We start from the raw sequence: 22,108 nt of genomic DNA, 5'->3' as shown, positions 1-22,108 counted from the left end.
CAAAAGGCTGGGCTTTATGGGAATTGTTTAAGGGCTACTTTTTGGGTTTTGAAAAACTTGGAGCAGGGCATGGGTTTATTTTTGGCCCAGCGGCCATTTGTGTCCTTTTCCTTTTTTTTTTTTTTCTTGTTTCTTTTTGCGGAGTGGACTTTCCCCACTCTAGGTTTTAACTTGAATAGAAACTGACTATCTTTATTGGTTTTAACTTGAATTGAAACGGACTATCTTTATTCAGTTTATACAGAATAGATATGGTTTTTCATGTCATGATGTAGCACAAAGAATATTTGGTAATCTTGCATAGTGATATGATGGTAATGTCATGATCCAAGGACGAAGCTTTTAGTTGTTCTCTTTGCGCCTTTTGTGACTCATAAATAATAAGTCTGGTAAGAACTGACTGAATAATGAATCCATTTGATACTGATACATATAATTTTGTTGACCCAAAGATTAAACTAGAATAGAGTAGTCCAGGGATGACATTTGGTTGAATAAAATTAAAATTGAGGATAAGCAAGCACGTCATAGATGTCAGGAATACACTTAAATATAGGTGATCTGAATTCTGAAGTGATGACATTGCACATTGGATAGGCAAGTTTACCTTTTCTTCAACTTGAAACTTGATTGACGTTTCACTAAAAACTATATTCTTCATCATTTGAAAAATATTCAACTAGAATGACTTGAAGAATAAAAAATGCACACAAGAAAATCAACTTTCTTCATTAACCAAAGGAAAAAAGTATATAGACAGTTAATTTACCAACCGATCAGGCGAAACCTATCGATCCATACAGAGAGCTGGCACTACCAGATGATAATGGAAGAATAAGCAAATCGTAGCACCCTTTAAAACAAGGATTGTAAAGGAAATTTCACATGTTGGTTACCATTTGAGCTAAGTTCCTTAATGGTGTTTTGCGGTAGAAACTTTATGTAGAAACAGTAAATTAAATAGCAGCCCTTTTTGAACCCCATTCATCACACTATTCCTCAAACTGCCTAAATCACATTCATAAGAAAAGGGTTTACAAGAAAATGTTAACTAAATATTGAAAAAAGTCACTGTATTCTCAGCTACCTTGCACTTCCACAGTGTCCTTCAATTGTCAAGGTAATGGGATCCCTGTGATTTTGTTACTTCCGGCAATTGATCAGAAAGTAAAGAGAACACTTCCGGGCCTTCAACTGTTTGAGTTATAATTATTAGGAACCTTTAGTACAGATCATTGCAAAGTATTTGAATTTTCAATTCTGCTCTCCTGAGTGAAATTTTGTTGTGGACATCGGTTTAGAGGGCTGGGGTGGTGTGAAGCATCCACTAGTATGAACATTAAAGTTGTAGGACTCACCCAACCATTTGATATAGGTTATAGCTCAGATGACTGAAATTGCATACTACTTTGTGCACCAAAGTAAACACCATAGTGGTGCCTGAATGTTACGTTGCTGCCGGTTCCAACAACACATTTGACTTTGGTTCTTCCGAAGACTGGCATTCTTGTCGTATGCCACACTGTCTGCCATTTTCCCATCTTCCACCCTCAGTTTTCCTTTGTCGTCGCTTGCGCTTCCTCCATCTCGATCTGCTGATCTTCTTAGAAGCAACTTCCGAGCCTAAGACATCCATTTGCAGAAGAAGATCCCGGACCTGGAAGACCAGAAAGAGGGGTTAAAATGCCAAACTTTTGTCCTTACAAAAATTCAAAATACTACAAACAATTGCCACTATCTTTTTAATAAGTTAATCAATTTTAATGTTATTTCTTGTCAGTTATCTACTCCATTCACTTACATCTCAAGTCACTCCAAACGTTTGTTACCAAAGTCAATACAACAGTCCCTTCTTTTCATTTTACTCCTAAATCTATACAATTCAAACCAGGTCAATTTAATGGGGCGAAGGAAGAAGCGTATTTTATTGGACTACATCTTTACTCTCTTTAATACATCTATCTTACTTCAATAATTTGTTTATATTTGTCGTAAATGTCTGCAATTTTCGTCAAAATTCCAACATTTGTGCAGCCTCTGCAGTAAAATGCACACATCACTTAACACTGATCCATTCACACAATCTATCTGGAAGGTGCCCTACGTGAGGTCATCCATGTTGAAACTTTTGAACCATGATTTCTGAGACTACAAAATTTTGATCAAGCATGACTTGAGCAATCCAATGTGAGCCTACTAAAGAATAATGACATAAATTCACATGGAAATCAAGTATATGTTGGCAAGGAGATAGCACATGGCAAAGAGCTCTCCTACTTCTGGAAATGGTTCACAAAATCGAATACACATGCAGAAAGAGAGGCATCCCCTGAATGCAAACAAACTCAATAGCTTCGTGATCTACTGAGCCATACCTTTGCAGATTTTCTGTCTTCACATAAAAGATCTCTGTCTCCGTTATTTCTTTCACTGCAGGAAAGACCAGTCCTGCCCGTCTTACAGCGAACAGAAGCTGACGGAATGTTCCAACGTAAATTTAAGCAATCCTGCATACAGATAGAATAAAATTAAATTACATATCAATATGATGTGAAGATTGGCTAATAGAAATTGTACAAAGAGGCAGATATGACTTACTGAACCTAAATGACCAAGCTTCCCACAGTTGTAGCAAGATACTTGTTTTGGTCCATAATCTTTGTAGTCTATGCATGAAAGATGGCCAAAAGCTTTGCAGACCCAGCATTGAATTTTCTATCCACGTCAAACCATCAGATTCACCATTAGTTTAATGTGAACATTGTTTACAATTTACTACTTTCAGAAAGAAAGTAATCGAGATAACTAAATAGAATGTTGCACCCAAAGGTATGGCCTAGTGACCAATACAGATGGATTAAAAATCATAAGAGATCGAGGATCAAATCCCAACAGAGGCACACAAAATGATTTCTTTCAGTGTTCCTTCTGAGCATGGATCAAACTCTTCTCTACGCATGATTGGGCACTCAACAAGGAGAAAGCGGAACCCAAGTGCTACACTAAGCTATGCATTACCTGGGGTAGCATGACTTGTAATTTTTAATTATTTGTGATTGTTTGTCTCTAACCAGACCACTTGATGAAATGTAGAGACAGGTGGGTATATGGCCAATTTTACTGGACGAAATTTCTCTTTCAATAATTGGTGTTGTAACCAGTATTTTTGAAATTGGTTTCATAGGTATTGTCTTTCCTGGTTCATATTTTGGATCGGGATCCTCTAAGTGTTGTAATAGGTTGTGTCGAGACTGTAATTATTGTTTTTGGGTACTCTTCCCAACCGTCGCCCGTGTGGGAGGGACATAGCTTGGGAATTTCCCATTTGTGGGGGATAAAATTATAATCAGCCTAATCCTTGGCCGGATACCGGGTGCATGTGCTGGTGAGAGGTTGTACGTACCCGGTGGAATAGTAGAGGCGCGTGCAACTTGGCCCAAACACCATAGTCATGCAAAAACGAATAATAGTAACTGACCATAATCAGAGGCGATTCAGGATTTTATACTTTATGGGTTCAATCTCTAAGGATCTTAGCATTGAACTCATTGTACTTCTAAAATTATGGGTTCAGACATACTAAGTATTTGTTATACTTTTAGTGAATTTTTGTACATAAAATTATAATCCGTGTCGAAAGTACTGATAAGTGTTGCATCCTCCCCAGACCATAATGCTGCTTCAATTCAAACAAAACAAAACATAAAAGTACATAAACATACTTGAGAGGATTTTCTTATTAATGCTAAAAAATAAATAATACAATCCGCACCAACAATTGCGCAAATCAAACATTAATGTAATAGTCTAAGTAAGAGTTTATAGATTGCCGTCAGACAAGGATTTATGCTAATACCAGAATAAAGTTGAAAAACCTCACATACCTCAAGATCACTAGAGCAATAACCATCTGTACAAGTGAACATCTCATGTCCCGTATCACCGCATTTTAAACAAAATTCACAAGATTGGTCTTGTGGCTGTGTTTTAGCATCCGGACAATCTTTGGCTAAATGGCCTCTTCTCTTGCAAATGAAGCAACCAGTGACCTGAAAAAAATATGGATTTATCTTAATATCTGTCCCTTGCTACCCCTTCCCCCTCAAAGAAAAGTAAAAGAAAAGAAATGGAAGACAGCATAATGAATGTAAGAAATGTAAGGCCTCAAAAAAGAATGGTAAGAAAGAAGATGAAACAGATAATTAAGCAACATTTTTTTTTTTTTTTTTTGAACAGTTAACATTTCTATTTTTCTGTTATGAACAGAGAAATACACCAATAGTGTACTTCAGTAGTAATTACAAGTAGTAGTCACAAAAGCTCCTTCATAAGCTATCTAAAATCTTAGCTATGTCCTCTGCCTCCTGAGGGAGTTCATGAATACACCAAAAATAGAAAAACACTAGACAGTTCATTTTTAACTTCTGGAAAGTGATACTTTTATTTTCAAAACATCTCTGATTCTCCTTCCATATTGTCCACCAGATGCCGGCTGGGACATCTCTCCCTGTGTCCTGACAGATTCCCATCTCTGTTCCAGCAAGCTAGAACTTCAACTGTACTCCTTGGCATTGTCCATTTTAGACCCTTCAAATTAAGAAAAATCTGCCAAAGTTGTTCTGCCACTTTATAGTGTAAGAAAAGACGATTAATCGTCTCTGCTTCAGTTTCACAAAAAAAACATATGGAACATAGTTGACGACCCCTCTTCATCACATTATCTTTGCGTTAAAACAGCCTGTCTAGCCACTAACCAAGTGAGACATGCCACCTTGTAAGGAATCTTAACTTTCCAAATCAACTTCCAAGGCCAGAATCCCAGCTGAGTAATTCTGTTATGAATGCATTTGTAGGCTGATTTGACAGAGAATATCCCCTTCTTTTCCTTCAACCAAACTAGACTGTCCACACTAGTGGAAAAATCTTTGAACTGCTCAAGATAATTGAGCAACATGTTTCCCGAACAAGCACGAGTTCATGATTTGCTATTTAACCTAAACTAGAAAGGAGCTAAGACTAAGAGAAGAATTTTTTTTCTTTCTTTTTTTAATTTTTGTGAAATGCTTTTTATATGATTATGTTGCAAAACATGCATATATCATCGTATGAAAAACCAAAAACATGTGAAAATGTAATAAATGATAGTGTGTTGTACATTTATAATGATGGCTCCTCTCTTGACTTTAAAATGGTGAATTTTACAGGTGTGCTTGACTTCTTGACTTTTGGTCCTTATCATTAATTTCAAAATGGAGTGACCTTGACCTTTGACTTTTTTTATCTATACCAATAATGTCCAATATTTTTGGATTCCAACTAAATCATTTCTGATTTTCAGTCTGCAGGCTAGTTTACTCCATCTGTTGTATTCAGTGAAAACGGAGGAAGGAATAATCTATATGGATTATTGATGACATGTCCAAAACATAATGAAGAATTTTATTCCATCATCATCAATAGAACCATATTGGTCTTGTTAAATCACTGGATGTACTCAACATCCTGTAGTAACTAAAAATTGGCCTCTCTTGAGATGCGATTACAACTTCCAGTTTGAACAGTAAAAACTCAAATTTCTGTCACTTCCCTCGAAGTTACTTAGCTCAATTGACTTGTTTCTATAGAAACCTTCAGCAATCAACACTTATAATGCTATAATTCTAAAGTCACCCCAACAACAGAAAACCGTGGTTGTTGTGCCAAGGTTGACAATCCTGTTATGTTAGAGTCCCACATTGTTTGAGGAATGGACTGGCGGTTTGCTTATATAAACTTGGACAATCCTCCCCTCATGAGCTAGCTTTTGGGGTTGAGTTAGGCCTAGGTGCCATATCTTTACATGGTATCAGAGCCAGGTCTATCCCTGTTTGGGCTCCTGGTCAACACTCCAGTTGGGCCTGGGCGTGGGGGGGCTGGTCTGGTGGTTTGCTTTTATGGACTTGGGCAATCCTCACCTCATGAGTTAGCTTTTGGGGTTGAGTTAAGCGCAGGTGCATATCATTACATGTTATAAGTGCATGACCTGTGGATCGAAGCATCATAAGAATGATTCTGACTAACTAGTAAGTCACCTAAGAATGCTAATCTCATCGCAGTCGACCAGAAGGAAACTAATAATCAATGTCGCTAGAGGAAAAAAAAAAGGCAATGTCTTCTGTACCAATCTAGTCAAAAAGTGCCTTATTCAACATCATCTTTGGTCCGCACAAGTGAACAAATTGCTTGTATCTCCTTTTCCACATTGCTAAAGCCTTGCATCTCAGCATCAGGACTTGGATGTCAAGGTAACAAATTGACAATACCAGTTTAATACAGGTGCAAACTCACGTACATGTTACACAGTTACACGGATAGGACAGGAGAAATAACTAAAAGGCAAACCAGGGAAAAGGTATGTTGCAAGTGTCGGCATAACTCACGTAAAGTTTTAGGCCGAGAATGGAACTGGTGAAACAATTGATTTTCTTTTGTGAAAAGGTAAGTAATATATATTTATATATATATATCATAAAATGGCGAAGCAGCTTAGTACTAAGATGGTGAAACAATAGTAACCAGACCTTCTTGCAATATTTTCCATTATGCCCGTAATGCCCACAGTAAAAGCATGGCCGTTTCTTCTTTTCAAGAGGACAACGACCTGCTGCTCCATGGTTTTCTTCACCACATCTCTGGCACAATTCCCATCTGCTTCCGTTGAAGTTAAAGTATCTTGGGGCCCGCTACAAAAATTGGTAACGTTAAGCTACCACAGTTGTTGAAAGCAACTATTTAAACATGAGATAAGAATTTTAAGTACACTCACAAGAAGTGTCTGCAACACCACATTTCCCTTTTGTTCAAATAATTCAGTCTCCAACACCATCACTTGTTTCACATGTGTTGCAGCATGCACCTGCAAGGCACTCTCCTTAACAAACCTCTAAAATCAATTGCCAAAGGCTTGATAAAAATCAGATTTTACTAGAAGCTTTATGCTGCCAAGCTCTTTGCTTTAATGCACAAACAAAAGAAATGTTGCAAACAGAAATGGAAAAGAAAATGAAAAAAGAAAAAGAAAGAGAAGCTATAAGATTTCATCACATCATTACGTTGCAGGCGGATATCAAAGATGAAAGAATAGGCTAATTAAGGGGTTAGGATAATAGTTGGCACCTAAACTTTGTTTCTTCCATTTCAATCCTGAACTATTATTATAATTACAAGAAGGTACAAATAAATAAAAGTTTGAGACTGAACATCTTTCAATTTCTGTACCTAACTGTAAATAACAGCAGCAAGGTGAATTTATGTTCCATCGACTCGGCTACGGGTACACATTTAATTATATCACAAAAGATCCACACGGACCAACACCCATGCCACACTCTCTCGGAATGGATACGTCAAGGAAAATGAAGGATCTATATAACATAAGCATGAATGCCACGATAAGTTTGACATAAAGGGAAAAGTAGAAAATTGCATGAATTTCCAACAATTAACTGTCCTACATTAGTGGATGAAATGGGTTGTGTCTTTTTTATATGATCTTAGGAAATGCGGAGCCTTAAGCTAGCTTTTAGGGTTGAAATAGGCTCAAGGTCTATTTCTTTAGGATTTATATTGATGACATAGTCATAATGATGAGGACGAAATTACCAAGTTGAAGGATATCATAATGATGAGGACGAAATTACCAAGTTGAAGGATCATTCCTTTCAGCGGTTACAGACCAAGAACATTGTTTAGTTGAGGTACTTCTTAGGTATTGAAGGTGCTCAATCCAAATCAAGCATCGTCATATCACAAAGAAGGCATTCTCTGGATATTCTTAAAGAGACAGGAATGACTGTTTGTAAGCCTTTTGATACTCCAAAATATCCAATTGTTAAGCCTCTACTAGGTTAGGGGGAGCCTCTTAGTAATCCTAGAAGATATAGAAGGCTAGTCGGCAAGTTAAACTATCTCACAATGACTCAATTTGATATCGCTTTCCCAGTGAGTGTTGTAAGTCAATTTCTAGATTCTCAGTCATTGGAATGTGGAAATTCGTATCCTCCGATATATAAAATCTGCTCTACAGAGAACTACTTTATGAGGACCAGGGACATGAGCAGACTGTTGAATATACAGATGAAGATTGAGCAGGGTCACCTACTACAGACGATGCACTTTTGGATACCGCATTCTAGTTGAGGAAACTTAGTTTCTTGAAAAAGTATGAAACAAAATGCAGTTGCAAGATCGAGTGCAAAAGCAAAATATCAAGCTATGGCAATAGCAACTTGTGAAATCATATGGATTAATCAATTGTTAAAAGATAAATTTGGAGAGATTACTCAAACGGAACTTATGCGTGATAATCAAGGTGCGCTTCTCATAACATCAGATCAAGTGTTTCATGTGAGATTAGTCATTTCGTCAGAGAAACAAAACTCTAGGGGATATCGTCATGAAGTATGTGAAGTCAAATGATCAACTTGCAAATGAATTCACCGAGTTTCTTGCTGGTCCCCGAATCAATTACATATGTGACGCTTGGCACATACGATCTGTATCCACCTGCTTGTGGGAGAGTATTAAGAATACTGTGACATTATTGTAAAATTTTGTAGAATCAGTATAATTCAATTAGGGGGACTCTTTCTTGTAACCTTAATTTTCTTTCTCATTTAAGAATAGGTGTACTTCACTATGTAAACACCCAAAAGGCTTGAGGGAATAATCAATCTAAGTTTCTCTTAATATTCTTTCATGTGCCTTAATTTCCCACATCATACTAGAGCCAGACTCATTCTTATTCTTGGTTAACCAATGTTGGACCCCTATGGGTGTGCTTGGTATGGAGAAAAACATTTTTTTAATAACCGTGGTGTCCGGCCAGCTTGCGCGCACCTCGACTAATTCCGGGATACTTGCCACCTCCCACCAACAACAGGTACTAGATAACTCTGTCCACCAAGGCTAGAACAGATGGGAAGAAATCACCTAGTGTTTTTGTGTCTGCTAGAATTTGAACCTGAGACCTCATGGTTCTCAACCCACTTCATTGACCACTAGACCACACCGTCAACATTTTCCAGAAAATGATTTCCAATTTTTCCATGTTTGATTGGTCAAAAATTTTGGAGATATTTTCTCTAGGAAAACAAATTCCTTAAAATGAGAAAATGACTTCTCTAGTAACAGTAGGGAAAACAAGTTCCATAAGTGGTACTCCACACTAATTGTCTCCTCCAACACACCCACCCCCCATAGCCGCCATCCCTACACTCGCATCCCCATATTGTTTGCCTAGATCAGATATAAATGATTTTTTGATAGTTTTTTCTGCTTACTTACCAAACACAAGAAAATAAGTAAGTAAACTACTTAATAAGTAAGTAAACTACTTATTTTCCAACAAAATATTTTCCATGAAAAACATTTTCCTTCATACCAAAAACACCCTATGTTATGTTGTCCATGCTCCAGATGTCCAATCGTGGGCTTGTAATTCTTGATTTATCAAATGTTGGGTCCCATGTTGTGTTGTCCACGCTCCAAATGTCCAGTCTTCGGCGTGCAAGGGAGTGTTAAGTACCACAAATTGGTGGACAAAATGAGTTGTTGTTTCCTCATATGGTTTTGAGCAATCCTCACCTCTTGAGCTAGTTTTTTGGGGTTGAGTTAGGTCCAAGGTCCATTTCTTATCCCGAACATCCTCATCTTCTTTGTACTTACTGGTTGTTTGGTCAAAAGTTCAAGTGGAGCCCCAAAGGTCCCCATCTCAGCAGGCATTTCTTCAACTTCACTGTTGGACAACCAGATTTCACTCTGTTGAAGACTCCACCACCACGTCATCACGTATTGCTCATGATTATAATCTTCCTCACCATTAGCCTAGAGAGAGCCATTGACGAAGAACTTTTGAAAATACCATGAGCAGATTCATATTAAAAAGTAACCACATAACCAGTAATTATGTTTCCTAATTAGTTTATGAAAGGAACAACTTATTATTTGCATCTATTTCTGCTCTAAACTATTGTAAAAAGAAACAAAAGTATGCAATTAAACACAAATTCAAAACTGGATCTCCTTTTATCATCTGTACTTCAAGCTCCGCTATTTAAATGACATTCAGTTTAGCAAAGTGGCAGGGAAAATTAAAAAATCATATGTACACACTGATAAGTAGGACTAATGACTTACAACAGTCTCGTGCTCTTCACTCCTCTTTTTGTCCGCAATTGGTGGTTCCGACTGAGCATTAAGTGATGCTGCAGAGCACCCCATATCTGCAGACAAATCTTCACCACCTTCAGGGGAGCATAAACATTGTTCAGTGACTGTTGAAGCCATTACATCACCAATAATTTCTGCTCCATCTTTTTGTTGATTATCTTCTTTCCCACCATTAGCCTAACAGAATTAAGGACCCTTTTTCTTAGGATACCAAGAGGAGTTTCATATTTAAAAAGAACCAATAACTATGCCTGTGACTTGGTTTATGAAGAAGATCTTTCTGTTTTTTTATTTCAATCTGACCCTGTCCAGAAATAATGTTAAGAGGTAGCAAAAGGCATTGAAAAGCAAATCCGAGAGGATCTCCCTTCGGTGTCCTACTTGAATCCCACAATAAGAAAATAAGACCAAAAAGGAAAGGTACAGTATCACATATTGGAAGTCGGATTAATGAGCTTACAACAGCCTTTTCTTCTTCACTCCTCTCTTTCTTGACTATTTGTGGTTTGGTCAGAGACTTAAATTGTGCTGCAAAGCAGCCCATATCTTCAGACATTCTTCAACTACAGAGTAGGATATAGACAGCTCATAGACTGTTGAAGACTCCACCAAGTCACCAGCTATTCTTCTCCAGCTTTTGGTTGATTATATACTTTCACACCATTAACCTGCGAAAGATATTAATGTAGAAGATTCTCTTTAGAACACCAAAATAGTGTTATATTCAAAGTAAATACTACCAAATAGTGTGCTTATAAAAAAAAGTAAATATTAAATAGACGGATATCTTTTTCATCTCTTCCTTACAGTTCTGCTATATCTTTCTTTTGGCCTTTTTCATAGGTCCTTGATTGAAAAGAATTTGGAATTTTAGTTATTATGATTGAGGATTCTTCTTTTCCTATTGTTCATGCCAAGATTTGACACAGATCAACTTAAGGATTAAAATCCAAGTCAAGAACCAAATCCTTGAAGCTAGTTTGCTGCAGGATGATAGTCGTCTTCACAGTGATGGAATAGGCCTAAAATGGGTTTGGTCAGTCAATTAACCAGTTCTTTGGGCAAAGATTATGTCGACAAATGGGCTGTCTAAGAAGCTAAATTCAGGAGACAGCTAACCCAATTTAGCATGGCATATGAGGGTTACCGCATTTGACCAAGTTCAAGAAAGCTCTTACAGTTGGAGGAACTAGTTATCAACTAACTTCTCACAAATTGTGGACGGAGGAGGATCTCTTGGTCAGATCATACAACAACTAAATTCGAGGATTCAACCAATTCAGCCGCATATCAAGCTTAAGATATTATGCATTGATCCAAATATACAAGAATGATGGAGGAAATCTAGAAGAAACCAGCCAAGCGGGAAAGGCAGCCCAGCAGCTAGTTTTAGTGTCTATAAGTAGGCTAACTGGGTGCACATAGTAATGGTCATCATCATCCATATCCAACATATAAAGTTTCTCTTGTTATTAAATAATTCAAATTCTCCCTGTTCATTCGAAAAAACTCACTTATATACAAGGTTTTTCACAATCCTTTAATGCTTCCTTTAAGATTTAACACCTCACGAATTTACAAGATTCTTCTAGTTCATTTAATCTCTCAATGCTCTGCTTCCTGGCACTAACCGTGACTCTCCAAAGTTAGGCCGGAAACCATAACAGAGAGACAAAACCAATCTGAAGAGCTCTTACCAATCAACAAATTTCTCTTGGCAGCTGAGTGGTCCCTCTCCAAGTTTCTTTTAGCTCAAAAAACCATAAAATCACGTCATCCAAGGATGAAAATTGATGAAACAAGCTAAACTGCTCTGCAACAGATGATTGGTTTCTCTCAATGATAGCTCTCAGCTGAGGCGTAGTTGTGGCAATCTTTGCCTGTATAGATTCCAATTGCCCCGTCAAAACAACCACCTAGCGTCAACTTAGCCTACTTAGTTAAATGGTCCTGATCCTGATCCTGGTGGTCCTTGTTTATCTAAACGAGATTCACCAACAGACACCAGTTGAAGGAGCTCTATGTGACAAGCCCTATCAGCTCCCAATTCCTTGGCTATGAAAAATAAAGATAAACCAAAAGCTGAACAACCAAGAGATAAGACACAACCTTTGGTGAAAAAGGAGCAATACAGCAGAGAAAAAGGCAATTGGGCAAGAGCCAAAGTTTTACTAAAGGAGATCAGGTGAACATAGTAACATTCAAAGACAATAGCAATTGAGTTGGTCTTTTTTCATAAGGATCGTTGAGTTGGTCTAAAGGAAGTATCAGCACAAGCAATCGAACAAGAAGGCATTATGCTCACCATCACTCACCTCAATTAAGTTGAATTGACTTTCAGAAATCTATAGGGAAATTGACCTGGAAACATTTGTATTTGAACCCAAAGCTGCTTTCCTGGTAAAGTGAGGGATCCTCCTCTCCATTGACCGAAAGACCGGCGATAGCCACCACATCGAAAATGGTAAGGATTTTCGTGCTCAAAAAAGTCAACACCATTGAGCTGAGATTGCCCTAAAGCCAATAACACTAAGAATTAACTCAATGTCCATAGAAATGTCATGTATTGTCGGAGAGTTGAATCATACCAAAAGTCCACACTTCTTCTCGTCTCAACCTTCGCATCCAGTATACATTCAATCCAAACAATGTAGGCTCTTTGCCTTCCTCATGAGGTATGGAATTCAGTCAAAAACCTAGTAATGCTTAAACCACTCAGAAGCAATCACTAAAGTAGCACCCTAAAGAAAAAGATATCTTCTCATTGCCCTTGGGCGAGTTGGCAACGACAGTAGTACGTGAATATATCCTTGGCAAGGAAATGGCATCAAGATGCCAAAGCATACATGTTTGGTTAGCAAAGGAAGACACTGATTTTTGGGGCCATTATATGGACAATCAAGAAGCTATGATTTTAGAATAAGAAAATTAGGAAAATGCGAAGATGAACAGGGTTTTCTCTACGATAAAGGAGAAAACAAAGGAAGGTCAGAATATAACCATTAGCTACTTAACCAAAAAGAATGCAGAGATCTAGATGATTTTTTTTCTCAAGATGTGAGATCTACACAAACTTAAAAGGACTTGATAGTTATCTCTTCGGAACACCCCAAGAATTCAGTTCATGTCTGACTCCAAGTACAACGAGGGTGTTTGGATTGGTTTATCTTAAGTGCTTTTTCGCCAAAATAGCTTTGAAGCTCTTTTTCTACTCTTTGTGGTGTTTGGGAAACACAAAAGTGCTTTTAAGCACTTACTTTTAAGCCAAAAAGTTGGGTATCCAACTTTTGGCTTTTAGCTTTTAGCTTATAAGCTATTTTTAAAAAGCCAATCCAAACACCCTCAATATGTCATACTTTTTGACTGCTCACAAAGCTAAAAGTTGTAGGAGATAGTGCTAACGCCAAAATTTGACAAAGATAAGTTGAAAATTAATTCAACTGATTTGAAACACAAATCTTGAAACTACTCAACTGAGTGAATCTTCGAACTTCAAAGCAGTGAATTGCACTTAGAATAAACTAGGGGTTTCCAATTAAACATGCCAAGATCATGCCATAAAATGGAGCATGTCCAAAAGCTGCATTCAAGAGACTGTTAAGGTCCAATATACCATAGCATAGGAGATTTGCCACATTTGACCAAATCCAATGAAGCTATTATAGTTGAATGAGTTGGTCAACAACTAAATCCTCCATGAACCAAGCATGGAAGAATGTAGAGGAATTCAAGGAGACTGTAACCAAGTGGACAAAGGCAGCCTGACAACTAGCTCAATGTCAATAACTAGGCTAATATCGTACATTTTGGTGATCATTATCATCAACGTCCTTAAAGAAAGAAATTGTTATCAATTCAAGTCATTGCAATTTAATTTAACAAACATTCAACTATCTTACAAGCTTCTCTTCCCTTCCTTAACCACTTTTGTTAATACTTTATGCATTTACAAGTGTTCTTCTTATTCATTTAATCTCTTAACGTTATTCCGAGGCAACAATCATTAACCATTACCTTTATAAGTCATGAAATTTGTAAGTGACTTTTGTGGGATTTCACTGGGTATGTTGTTGTTGTAGGGACCTATAGTCGTGAACGTCCATCTATTAGTGCAATAGTTCGGAAGGTGGAAATTTTCTCAGGTAATTAGGCTTCCCCAGATAATGTTTGCAGTTTTTTATTAGCTTGTAAAAATTATACCTTCATCTCTGGATCCTTATCAAAAACCTCGAGGTTGGTTTAATCGCGAGGTTGGTTTAATTGTTTTAAGTGTTTTCCCATGTATCCAACACAAATTGATGAAGTGAAGTATGTTCTCTTTGAATTTCATCTTTTGCCTGCGTGAATTGGGAAACTAAAAAGAAAGTTCAACAAAATTGTTATGTCACTTGCGCCTAACTCAACCCGACCTCCACTATCTGTCTATCAGGACCTGCAGGCATGAAATGCAGCGCCCCGGCAAAAGGGACGTCAGTACGAAATAATGTACAGAGTATGTAAGGCAACTAAATAACTATAACTGAAATAAGTAAAAAAAGATACTCTGAAATGCACTTACCTGCTCTGACTCAACTCTTACGTAATATAATAGTATAGCTAGCCAGCCACATATAGGGCTCGGTGTATATCTCACCAGCCAAAAGGCCAGGATATCTCTCACCAGCCATAAGGACAGGGTATCTCACCAACCGTAAGACTAGGATATGTCTCACCAGCTGTAAACCCAGGGTATCTCTCACCAGCCGTAAGGCTAGCTCATGAAGGAAGGATTTCCCAAGTCCGTATAAAGGATTACCAGCCCATTCCCCAACCAATGTGTGACTCTAACCCACTCTAACACCCCCTTCATGCCAGGCCCAATTGGAGCGTGGACCAGAAGCCCAAACAGGGATGGACCTACCTAAGATACCATGTAAAGATATGTCACTTGGGCCTAACTCAGCAGCAATAGCTAACTCATGAGGGGAGGATTGGCTAAGTCCATATATGCAGACCACCAGTCTATTCCCCAACCAATGTGGGACTCTAATCCACTCTAACAAAAATCAAAGCAAATAAATAGCATCATTAAATCAAAAGGGATTTGCCAAAGGCTTCATTTCCTTACGAATCAACACTTGAAAGACATATATATACATGATCAATAAGGATATCATATGTCATTATTTTTTATTGGAAAATTATATGCTACTCAGGATCTAAAAAAGTTGTATATTTTCGTTTTACTAAAAATTTGGTAATCCGTTGAAGAAAAATTTGGTATTCCGTTGAAGTTTCAAAATCTTCACTAGTTTCCTGAACAGAAGCAAATAATTCTCATAGTTTAGAATTCAAATTGGTACAATCAAGTCCTAAATACCTATATCACATATACTCAGATATCGCTGTACTACTCGTTTGGTTTCCCCTCTGCACGAGTAAATCGAAGCAAGAAGTCGATACTACATAGTCAACTACACCACTGTAAGTTTGAAATACAAGTAATTTATCAACCGAAAAAAAAAAAAACTACACCACTGTGAAATAAAAAGAGATGATCTTTAAATTCGACCTTTTGACTCATGAAACCCCCAATTTTATAGAGTGAATCATTGAATATTCTCTTCTGTTGCTCAAGTCCTATATGTTAAGGCAAACTTTATCTGTGAATGTTTATGGGTGTTTCTCCTTTATTTGTGTACTACCTCTGTCCCAATTTATGTGTCACAGTTGGAATTTCGAGAGTCCGAAATTTCTTTATATGCCTTATAAATATTTTAAATTATTAATTATTTGATTTATAGTACGTTTTACAGCTTCTATGTCCAAATTCACGGTCAAAATTTAAAATTTGAATCTCAAAATTCTAACTGTGCCACATAAATTGGGACAAGGGGAGTATCTCGTTCAGACAACATCTTATAATGTTGTTATAAATCTAATAAGTACAAACAAGTATATATCCTTCATTATTTCTTTAACTAACTAAAGCAAGATTCATAGAGCATATTCTATTTACAAGAATCTTTCCCAAAAAAAAAAAGAAAAAGAAAAAGAAAGATATAATGAAGAAGAAAAACTTACAAGAAACATAAGGTGCATTCCATTTTCAGATACAACAGAAGAAAGGGGAACTTGCTAACTAAAGTAGAGGCGTTAATGGAAATTAGAAATAACGAAATTTCAATTGTAATGTTTGTAAATCTGTATTTGGATTGTGGGCTCCCGAAAGACTCTTCTACATAATTTAACTTATGGGATTCTTTGTCAGTAGAGAACCAACTCACGATAATTCGCAGAATTGCCCTTCTTTTTAGGATATTTTTTCAATTTTACGCCTATATTTAAAATGTTTAAATTTTTGCGCTTAACACCCATAAAGTTCCAGGTTCGAACCCACGACAAATCAAAATTTTAAAAAAAAAATTCGCAAGCGGGTTTAAAATTCGCTATGCCGCCAACAAAGATACACTGTTGAATTACACATTTTATGCGGACTTGGATCACTCATGCCTTATCGGCGGACTTGGCATAAATATCTTGTTAGCATAACTTTGATAATTCACAAAGTTATGCGGTGGGGCATACTTTTAATGGGCAAACTTTTTATGCTTAGACCGCAGATAACTTTGTGAAGGAATTATCAAAGTTATGCGGACCGATACTTATCTCAAGTTCTGCCCATAAGGCATAAGTATCTTGGTCCGTGATAACTTTGATAATTCCTCACAAAGTTATGCTTGTAAAATACTTAATGGGCAAACTTTTATTGCGGACCGGCATAAGATGTGCTTAAGATTATCAGGGTTATCGGACCAAGATCATGCCAAGTACCATTTCCACGAGCGCCCGTATGCCGGTCCGTATAACTTTGTAATTCCTTAACAAAAAAGTATCATTGGTCCGCATAGCATAAATTTAAACTTGCCTTGCGAATTTTTTTTTAAAATTTAATGACCGCGCTGGTTCGAACTCCTTAACCCATGGGTGTTAGGCGAAGGGCAAATTTTAAAGATTTCAAATATGAGGGGCAAAATTTAAAGACCACCCCAAACGAAGGGCACTCCGCGCAAAAAAATGTTTTTTTTTTCCTTTACTACGAGGCAAAACAACGTGCTGGCCCAACTTTTGAATCATTTGTTTGCGCTCAACGGAGGTGTGAATCTGGTTTTAGCATTTAATCCAGCAATTTATTTGGTCTAAATAGGTCTTATAGCTTATTTGGCCAAGGGAATGTTTTTTCTCCAAAAGTGACTATTTTAAAAAATTTAGTGTTTCATCATGCTTTTGGAGAAAATAAGTGCTTATGAGGAGTAGCAAAAATAATTTTTCGAAAACAAAAATATAGTTTTTGCCCAAAAGCACATATACTAAAGTGCCGTTTGGATATGATTTGAAACCATGAGATGAAATCTTGATTTGAAATCATGTTTGGACATGCAATTTGGATTTCTTAAGTTGTATTTTTTCTTATAGACATAAAAACCCACAAGTTGTGAAAACTATCAAAACATTCTCAATTCTTATACAATCTTACCAAATGAGCAAGTCATAGTTCATAACAAAATTAATACGCTACTAGAAGGCTTTTCTAAAAAATATAACATCAATTGATCAATCTTTTGCTCAATAAAAAAGCAAATTTAACATGAATAGTAATGTAATTATGACTTGGTAGAAGTTAGAATATAAATAAAGGTTGGTAGAAGTTAGAATATAAATAAAGGTTGGTAGAAGTTAATGAAGTTAATAAATGGTTGGTGGGAGTAATTAAAAATATCTACCAACTTATAGGTCTTTTTTTACAAAATATAAACTTATGGGTCAAGTTTTACATTTAATATTTTTAAAACCATGGTTTGAAATCCCAAATCATCATCTCATGACATGAAACCATGAGATGAAATCGCATGTCCAAATGTTCATCTCATGACATGAAACTATGGTTTGAAATTGCATGTCTAAACGCCTACTTAGAAGTACTTTTTAAAAGCTTGTCAAACACTAATTGTTACTCAAAAGTGTTTTTTAAATTTATTGGTCAAACACAAACTGCTTTTCGTAAAAAATACTTTTTTGAAGAGCACTTTTCAAAAAAGCGGTATTCAAAATAAGTTGATTTTAGAAGTTTGGCCAAACAAGCTATTAATCATTAAACAAAGTCTTAGAGCCTGTTTGGCCTAGCGGCTAAAAATTACTTGTTTGGAGAAGAGTTTTTTTAAAAGTGCTTTTTAAAATAAATACTTTTGGTGAGAAGCAATTTGTGTTTGGTTAATTCATTTGAATAGTGCTTTTGACTGCTTTTAATAAGCGGTTAGTATTTGGATGTTCTTTTTAAAAAAGTGCTTTTAAGTCTCAAATTACGAAAAAGGACAAGTATTTAACTATCAAGATTATTTTACAAAGAGAAATTATTCTAAATATCTATTACGAAAGATTTTAATTAAGTATTTACTTTCATTTAATTAAAATTTTAAAGTACATATTAAAATTTTCAATTAATGTAATACATAGATAAACAAAAATATTAAATATTAATATAATATCAACACAATGATTTAAATAAACTAAAAAACTACAACCAAAATAAAATTTAAAATCATTTCACAAATTAAATTTCAACACAAAAATAAGTAGAATCCTTCATACATCAAGATTCTCAATGATTGCATCCCTAATTTTATCACGCAGTGTATCCATAATAGTAGAAGATCAGCCTTGTATTTCTGAAGGAATACCAGAGGGCCCATCTCTTTACTTGATCTCTGAGATAATGTCTTCATTAGCATAATAGTTGATATCTTTATCGATGGAAGAGTGTCGTCATATGAAATTATATAGCCATAGTAGTTGTAACAAGATGAACCTGAGTGTCAAACTTAGAAAATGGCATGGAGCGTAAGAGAGCAAACCTATTTCCAAATGTTCTCTCAATTGTACATCTCAAACTGGAGTGAAAAAAAATTGAAAGTGTTATTTGGATTTCTAAAACTAGAGTTACGTTTAAAATGAGGGAGATGATAACGTTTACCCTTATACAGCCCTAAATAACCCTTGGTCAAATTAAGGTTCTACCTTCTAACCCTTGGTCAAATTAAGGTTCCTTGTCACGACCCGACTAGGGCCATGACGGGTACTCGGAGCTGACCACCGAGCACCACTCATTCTATTACTCATCCTGCGTTCATTCATATTTCTTATGCTCATAATAGTAGAAAAAACTATTTTTCATTTGAAACATATTTACCTTTATATACATAAGCCCTTCGGCTATCAAAATAATATATACATATGATATATATATATATATATATATATATATATATATATATATATATACACACACATGCTAGAGAACTAGGACCATACTACCCACACATACATATCTACGAGCTTCTACTAGAGTACTAGATATATATATACCCCGTATAAAATATATATATATATATAAGAATAATCAATGACACCTCCGGACAATGGAGTGCTCAAGTCGGCTAATAGCTCCTACGAGTCCGGATTACCTCCCCGTGTCTACTCGTGGGCGTGAACACAACGTCCAAAGAAAAACGGACGTCGACGAACATTGTACTGAGTATGTAAGGCATAAACAATAGTAATACGTCAATGAAATGAGGGAGCATCAAATAAGGAGCAACCTGTAACTGATTGTTAATTATAAAAGAAATAATGCATGCTGACTTACTTCATAATCATCATCACATCATGTATGCATAAATGTATAAGTTGCCCGACCATATAGGTACGGTGTGATAATCATTAGCCCGCGTCCAGGTCTCCCGCATCTGGGGTACCATCTCATGCCGCCCACTAGTGGTGTACGCCCATGCCATCTAGACATGGTGTATACGCCGCCCGCCTTAGCGGTGTCTCGTCCGGCCATATAGGCGTGGTGTAATATCATCATCATGTACTCATCATAATACATGCATAGAGAATCAAAGACAACTGTACTTTATCGGGGTGACATAAGGTCGTAAACCCCCGATTTCATTATGGAGCATTTATAAACATTCGCTCACTTTGAAGGAATTAGCATATAAGGTGAGTGTATATAATAAACAACATCAATGGATTATAGATAACATCATTAGCTTTGTAGGAACATCATATCATGGACTCTAGAATCTTTAGACTTAAGCTCATCATCATCATTATCGTGCTCATAGTGTATCTCTTATCTCATATGGCTATTCATGAACATAGACTCTTAGTTTTCCGGAATGTAGGAAATTGTTGATGAAGGAGGAAAATCATGCCATAAGATTCATGCCTTAGAAAGAAAGGACTAGCCTCACATACCTTTTTCGTTTAACTATTCTATCGCTTGCTCGTCCCCCTTCAATGCCCACGTTTCTACCTTCAAGAGAATTCGTATTAACATTAGCTAAACGATTATAAGAGCGTGCTTACTAAAGCTAGAGGAAATTGGGCAGCATTTCCTTTGTTTGTACAACTTTCCTCCATATTCCATATCAACTCCCAAACATCCATAACATCATCCACAATATTGTAAGCAACAATCATCATTTATCTACATTATCCACATTTCACAATTTCACTTCAATTCCTGCATAATTATGGTCATAGTTCACTATTATGTTATCTCACGTAAAATGCTTATCTCATGTTCTAAATGTCATTCATAACATACTTACAATCACAACATATCAATATTCATGACTCATTCCAAATTACTATTCAAAAATGACACAATTCCCACATTTATGACCCATTTGCTATATTCTTCTACAATCCAAGTGTTTCAGCTCTCAATACCTTTAACAACATGAAAAGACCATAAAACTTACCTTAGATAGTGTAGGAATAAGCCTTGAGTGGAAATACTTTTCTTGCACCAAAACCCTAGTTCACTTCCATAGGAACTTCTTGGTTTGGATGAACTTCAATGAGTTTCATACACTTAATTTCTCTTGGGTTCTTGTGGATGAAAAGTAGAGAGGATTCTAGAGGGTTCTTGAGGTATGGAGAAGAAATAAGAAGATGGAAAATGAAATTAATGAACTTGGGTCCCCTTTTTAATAACTTAAAATCTGATCCGTCGGGAAATTATACGGACACTTATACGGTCCGTATAAACTTATACGGTCCGTATAAGTGACCGTGAAATCACCTCATCATCATCTCGATTCCGTGACCATTATACGTATATTGTACGGTCCGTATAATTTTATACGGTCCGTATAAGTGACCGTATAATCCCATCAGTGAGGGACCTTCACTGTGACAATTCTGCGGACCATTATACGGACCGTATAACATTATACGGACCGTATAATCGTCCATATAACCCATCTTTTCTCTGATCTTGTTCTTGTCACTTCGTTTGATCTCCAATCCTTATGGAACCTTCTTAACACTTGTTTAGCACTTCATTAACAATCTAAGGAACGTTATAACTCTTCTCCCAAACATCATTAAGTCCTCATTAATTCGATTCTCGTAAATCTTGCCCGACACACAACATATACCTTACTTTCCTTAGCAACTTTCGTCTCCTACTTTAAATGTCTTTGAAGTCTCATTTAGAATCATCAAACGTTATTTCTTACTTATCAAAACATCGTATACCTCGTGCCCTTCATTAGTCTATTCACTGTACGTTAACGAAATTTTCGAGGTGTAACATTCTTCCCCCCTTTTGGAACATTCGTCCTCGAATGTTAGGTCATCGGGGATTCTATAAAAATTTCGCCGAGCCGTAATATGGCACTACCATCCTATCACAACAACCCACAATAACATTTCCTCACAGGGCCACAACACAATAGCAATATAAATTGGCCACACACGACCCATATGCATAAAAAGAAAACATACATACCTCATAATCCTGATGCCTCATCATGGATCTCTTCTGGGGGCTGAAATAAGTGCGGGT

General features: G+C 36.5%; 1 protein-coding gene across 5 annotated transcripts; it reads right to left on the bottom strand.

The window, feature by feature from the left end:
• Positions 1–1,180: 1,180 nt before the first annotated feature.
• LOC132034499 (uncharacterized) lies at positions 1,181–16,461 on the bottom strand. 5 transcript variants are annotated; one of them, XM_059424888.1, is made up of 9 exons: positions 16,273–16,461; positions 10,670–10,877; positions 10,177–10,386; positions 6,806–6,895; positions 6,561–6,722; positions 3,885–4,049; positions 2,599–2,715; positions 2,376–2,507; positions 1,181–1,657 (listed from the first exon to the last, which is right to left on the bottom strand). In XM_059424888.1, exons 2-9 carry the CDS (start codon positions 10,763–10,765, stop codon positions 1,448–1,450), a joined length of 1,182 nt encoding a protein of 393 aa, XP_059280871.1. In that variant the 5' UTR covers positions 10,766–10,877; positions 16,273–16,461; the 3' UTR covers positions 1,181–1,447. The 5 variants fall into 5 exon arrangements, with proteins under 5 accessions (XP_059280871.1, XP_059280873.1, XP_059280872.1 ...); XM_059424890.1 differs by lacking the exon at positions 16,273–16,461 and adding an exon at positions 15,761–16,238; XM_059424889.1 differs by lacking the exon at positions 16,273–16,461 and adding an exon at positions 11,907–13,388.
• Positions 16,462–22,108: the final 5,647 nt, after the last annotated feature.

The sequence above is a fragment of the Lycium ferocissimum genome, chromosome 10 (genome assembly GCF_029784015.1).
Source record: "Lycium ferocissimum isolate CSIRO_LF1 chromosome 10, AGI_CSIRO_Lferr_CH_V1, whole genome shotgun sequence".
In the NCBI taxonomy this organism is placed as follows: Eukaryota; Viridiplantae; Streptophyta; class Magnoliopsida; order Solanales; family Solanaceae; genus Lycium; species Lycium ferocissimum.
Note: the sequence above shows the minus strand (reverse complement) of the source record. Positions and strands in the feature narration are given on the sequence as shown.